Source organism: Neopelma chrysocephalum, unplaced genomic scaffold (assembly GCF_003984885.1).
Source record: "Neopelma chrysocephalum unplaced genomic scaffold, ASM398488v2 Primary Assembly neopelma1_105, whole genome shotgun sequence".
In the NCBI taxonomy this organism is placed as follows: Eukaryota; Metazoa; Chordata; class Aves; order Passeriformes; family Pipridae; genus Neopelma; species Neopelma chrysocephalum.
Genome location: NW_020897769.1, coordinates 1090585 through 1096198, shown reverse-complemented (window position 1 = coordinate 1096198; position 5614 = coordinate 1090585). Strand labels below are relative to the sequence as shown.

Sequence of the window (5614 nt, the reverse complement as noted above, 5' to 3'; positions counted from 1 at the left end):
AGCTCCTCTTGACAGGTGGGTTTGGAGGTGTGAGAATGAAGCTCCTCCAAACTGGAGGCCACAGACCCTCTTCCAGGAGCTTCATTTATTATCCTTGGTGCAGTTTCTGCTGTTTCCTGGCACAGCTGCTTTGCCTCTTGGCTTTGTTATCAAAGGAGCCTTCCCTGTTTGTTTGTTTTGGTGTGGAAATTGCTAAATCCTGCTCTGCACGTTTGAAAACAAGAAAGCACATTTAGCAGTCTCTGCCTTGGAACTTGATGTGAAATTAACTTTTTTTTTACCTTCTTTAAAAGCAGAAAGGGTTGCCTGAGGATGTTTTCACAGGTGCAGATTTGCTTTGGGGATGTGCTGTGGACAGAAACGAACACTTATCCGTGTTTTCCAAACAAAAGGACTCGGGGAGGGCTGGTTTTTGCAGGCTGAACTCTGCAGGGAAACACCTCTGAGCCGATTTCTTGGGTTGAAGATGAGGTTGGTGGGCAACCTGAGCAACCTTTTCACACAGAAATGGTTATTGGTGTGTAAAAAAAACCCCCACAAAAGTGTCTGTGCAGCTTCTGGGCTGTTCATCCTGAAAATGTGCTGGTGGAAAAGCAGGGACAGGCCAGGAGATAATGAGAGTTCATCTCTCAGGTGACCTGGGCAGGTGTGAAATGAGTTTCAAGTTCACCCTCCACCCCACGGACTCGAATCTGATTTTATTGCTAAGAAAAACATTCAAATGGGAAATGTTTAACAGTAATTTCCCTTAAAAACTGAACAAAACCCTTTGACAAAATCCAGATGTGGTCCCTCTGCTGAAAACCATCATCAGTTCAGCTTTACTGGTGGAAGAAAGTGAGGTTTTAGCCCCTCCTTGGCTGTTTTTAGCCAGACCTGTGGTTTGAAATGCAACAACAGAACTAAACACGTGGAGTTGAATTGGGAACTTTGCCTTTTATAAAGCTGATATTAAAAATCTGGCTCTTGGTGGTAATTCCAGCAGGAAACCTGTGCTGGTTCCTTGGGCCACATCCTAAGGGATGGCTTGATTTCACCTACTTCTGCTGTCTTTTCCTGACCCCAGGAAGACAGAAATGGGATTATGTGGTGGAGTGTCTGGATTCTGAGTGTGTGTTTGTGCAACACACGCTCCCAGATGGACCCTGGAATTCCCAAAGTCATGGTTTTACAGCTGGAAAAAGTGTCACTGAAAAGCTGGGAAGCTTGAAAAACCCTAACCCCAAACTATTCTTAACCCTCTAAAAATGAAAAAACTTGAAAAATGGAAAAGCTGGACAAACTTGATGCCTTTCAAACAAGGAATTTGAGGTTAATTGAGCTAATTATTCCATACCTGTGGAAGAGATTTATTTTACACCTGGACTTACACCTGTGTTTTCCCTGTCAGCAGTTACTGCTCATGCAAACTGGCTGAAGGAGTAATATTGGGAACCTGCTGCTTTGTCCTGGAATTGCCCCCAGTTGGAAAGGGCTGCTCAGGGATGGGGTTCAGATGTTTTGCTGAGAAATGGTTTATTTTACCATCGTTGTTGAGCATTAGTGAGGAGGGGCTCTGCCTGCCAGTCTGAGCACGGGGCAGGAAAACTGGGAACTAAAGGAAAAGCCAGTGGTAAATAACACCATACACTGGGAGCCTGATTTATTCCTGGTTTATCTCTACCTGCTGATTTTATTTAAATGATTATTTCAGTCCCTGCTTGAGCAGGACTTAGTTCTTAAGCTGAAAGAGGTGTAAAGAACTCTTAGGTTCTTGCTTTAGCTGATCTTGGGCAGACTGTGTTTTAACTTTGCTTCTTGTGGGTCTAAACCTATAAAGTACTAATTGCAACTTTGTCTTGGAGTTAATTAAGTTAATTAATGATGTCCTCTCTTCTAAAATAGCTCTGTAAGTTATATGGTCTGTACTCACAGCCCTCCCACAGCTGAAGGACCAGTACCCCAAAGCTCAGAGCTTGTTCTCTCCTCATTTCAGCAGCAAATAGCAGAACTCTTATGCCAAGGAAAAGACTGACTTGCTTGACTTAAAAGTACCAAGAGGTAAAAATTTGCACTTAAGGGATGATTGTGATGATATTTTTATTATTATCATCATCCTTCAAAAGGAAGAACTTCCCTGGTGGAAAGATCCTCCCACTTTGGTTTTTACGAGCAAGCTGTGTCCTTCCCTGTAAGAGAGACTTTGGTTTGTGATGAGAGGAAAAAAAAATGAATAAAGCTCAGGAAATAGGAGAATGGGATTTAGGGTAAGCTCTGCTTTGCAAAAGCAGAGGGCAGAGCTGATGATTGAGGTTCTGTCCTCTGACCCTTTTATTCCTGGGATCGTTTTGCTCCTCTGACCGCTCAGCGACACCCCGGTCAGCACTTTGGGTAACTTTGCTGCTCAATTTCTAGATCAACAGCTGCCCTTTTCTCAAGATAAGCACCAGTATTACTGATATTTGAAATATATTTCTAAGCTCAGAATCCCCACTGGGGATCCCTTTGCCACCTTCTGGGCAGAATTCCACAGTTTTTCCCCACGCTCCTGAAAACCTCAGGTTAATAACGGTTGTGTCCTCTGGCGATTCCCAACTCCTGCCTTATTTCTCACAGCCAGCCCCCAACTTCCCGAGGGCACTGGTTGATTCCTGGGATGGATGCTGTGCTGTTTGGGGGGGTGTCTGACTGCCTGTGTGTTCTCTGTGTCCCCCCCAGGTTACCTGAGCATGCACTCGGCGCTGAGCTCCCAGTCCTCGGTGGACAGCGAGCTGAGCACCTCGGACGACTCCATCTCCATGGGCTACAAACTGCAGGACCTCACGGATGTCCAGGTCATGGCACGCCTTCAGGAAGAGAGTAGGTGGCACCCACCTCCTTTGTGTTACAGCTGGGCAGCTCCAGATGGATTCCAAGTCTTCTCCTCTTCCCCTTTCCCCCCAACAAAAAAATAACGTTGGTGATTTTTTCCCAGGGGCTTCCTGGAAAAATCTCCACACCCAAACTGCCAACGTGGCAGTTGTACAACGTCCTCCTCGAGGGTTATCCAAAGTATTACCCAAAGCCCCTCTCTGTTAATATGTGGGTGCCCTTTGATGTTACAAATGCTCCATCCCAGGTTGGCTCTGAAGTACAGCTGAGGTTCCAGGAGGGGCTGTGTGGTGGCAGTGGCAGTTGTCCCCTCCCTTGGGCAAACACAGGTGCTGTGACTGCTCTGGGGCACTGACCCAGATGTGAAATGACCCAGCTGTGAAAAAATAACCCAGCAAAACATTCTGCATGTCAAGTTTTGGGTTCCTGAGCAGCCAGAAATCAGAAGCTCTGCAGGGCTGAGCTTTACAAGCTCTTTATTTCACTTAAAATACAAGTGGTTTTTTACTGCTGTGATGAGTTAAACCAGGAGTTCAGGGGTGCTAAAACTGAAAGAGCTGAATTTACAATTGCAGTTTTGCTCTGGTAAAGTACTCAGAGGCAGCTCTGCAAATTGAATTTGTTCGTGTCCCAGAGTGGGGGGATTTCAAGGCCCCAAAATCATTAAATCCCTGGGGAAGTTTCTGTTGACTTCTGGAATTTGGCTGAGGTCCTAATTGAAGAGCAAGGTGGAAAAAGGGCTTAGAGCTGTGTTTCTGTGCAAGTGAATCATTAATTTGGTTTACAGGAAATAGAGAATGAAGTTCTCTGTCTTTCTTTAGGAGAACATTTACTTTTAGTACTGTGCCTTTATAAATTAAAAAAAAATTACTGTGACCTAGGAATTGGGTTATGAGACCAAGAAGGACAAAAGACTGAAGATCTTGTCATCACTTTTTTGCAGCTGAAGAAAAGTTGTATTCAGGTGAATAAAGCAAATAACAGCCTTTCCCTTTCTAAACTTGACCATTCTTTTATGCTTTGCAATCACTTAAAAAAAGCGCCAAGGAAATCCTGTCACATTCCAGAGTTTCCCGTGAATTAGAAAATATCTTCATCCTCAGAATGATGGGAGCTTTTAGTATTTTCATTGTGAAGGGAGAAGAGTGGGGAACAGCTGCTTTTTGTTAAAGTTGCTTGTGTTTTGTCTTGAAAAAAGGCATAAATTCTAAATAACCCATATGTCAGTGCAAAACAGGGGTGTTTTCATTGGAGCAGACCTTCAGATCTTTGTTTCCACCTGTTGAAATGCTGGTGGGTGTGTAATTAATTGAACTAAAACACTCACTCTGTGAATTAGACCCCCATTCCTGGTTAAGCTAGTGGAGCTTGGTGGCAATATATGGTCCACAATCTCAGTTATTTGTGTGTGGGAATAAGGAGTAGTTGAGGTCCATTGGATGTTAACTCTTGGCTGGAATTAAACAGGACTGATGTGGGTGACACTGATCCAGGTTAAGGATTCCGTGAGCCCTGAGTGTCTCCTTAAGGACAGTTGTTAACTTGACCCTCCTTCCAAGGTGAAATGAATCACTAGCACGGAATATTCCAAGTTGGAAGGGACCCACGAGGATCATGGAGTCCAACCCTCAGCCCTGCACACCCCATCCCCAAGAGTCATCCCCTGTGCCCCAGAGGATCATCCAAACCCTCCTGGAGCTCTGGCAGCCTTGGGGCTGTGCCCACTGCCCTGGGGAGCCTGGGCAGTGCCCAACCACCCTCTGGGGGAAGAACCTTTGCCTGAGATCCAACCTGACCCTGCCCTGGCACAGCTCCCGCCATCCCTGGGTGCTGTCCCTGGTCCCCCCAGAGCAGAGCTCAGTCCCTGCCCCTCCTCTGCCCCTGCCCAGGAGGTTGTAACTGCAGTGAAGGTCTCCCCTCAGTCTCCACTTTCCCAGGCTTCCAGTGTCCTTTCCCTCAGCAAGTGCTGGATGCTCCAAACACAGTCTTAGTCCAGGAAATATGCACTGATAGCAACGTTCTCCCTGCCATCAATGTGACCTTGAAATAGTGTAGTTTAATAAAATGTTATGGTGCTGAACAAGGTCTGCTTTATTCCAACAGCCAGCCTGACTTGGAGTGAGTTTTGTGCCAGGAATGAGGCTTTTCCTGACAGACCAAGTGCCCTCAGGCTCCTCATGTGGCTTCCCCTCAAGGCCCTTCCCCACCTTCACAGAATCAACCTCTGAGATCGTCAAGTCCAACCTTTGACCCAACCTCACCTTGACCTTCGGGGCGCTCCATAAGAGCTTCGTATCCTTGCGTTGCAGCTGGGTAAGGAACGTCTCCTTGAACGTGTGCTGACCGTGTCCGTGTGTCCCTGTGTCCCCAGGCCTCCGGCAGGACTGTGCCTCCAGCTCCGCCTCCGTGTCCCGGCGCAGCTCCAGCGCCTCCCTGCACTCCCTGCGCCGCGGCACCTACAGCGACCAGGAGTTCGACACCTACAGCCTGGAGGACGAGGACGACTACGACTGTTCCCTGTCCTTCCGCAGCGCCCACAGATACTCCCCGTCCCCACTGAGCTCCCCCCGCTGCCAGTCTCCCTCCTCCAGCGTGGATTACGGAAGGTCCTCCGCGTCCCGGCTCCGCGCCCCGCGCAGGGCGGGCAACGGCCCCATGCAGGAGCGGCTCAAGTACGCCAACAGCGAAGGTGAGCTTGTCACACCAGCCCCTGGAGCTCATGGGAGCACACGTGTGTCCCCACACAGCTGGGGCAGAGCTGCTC

General features: G+C 47.8%; 1 protein-coding gene across 1 annotated transcript in view; it reads left to right on the top strand.

Annotated features, from left to right (window-relative positions):
- LOC113973681 (SLAIN motif-containing protein-like) overlaps positions 1-5614 on the top strand; it is a 26083-nt gene that overhangs the window by 15757 nt on the left and 4712 nt on the right. Inside the window, exons 3-4 of the mRNA XM_027696093.1 lie at positions 2647-2838; positions 5222-5539. Coding sequence (XP_027551894.1) covers positions 2647-2838; positions 5222-5539 — 510 coding nt within the window. The remainder of the gene's footprint in view (positions 1-2646; positions 2839-5221; positions 5540-5614) is intronic.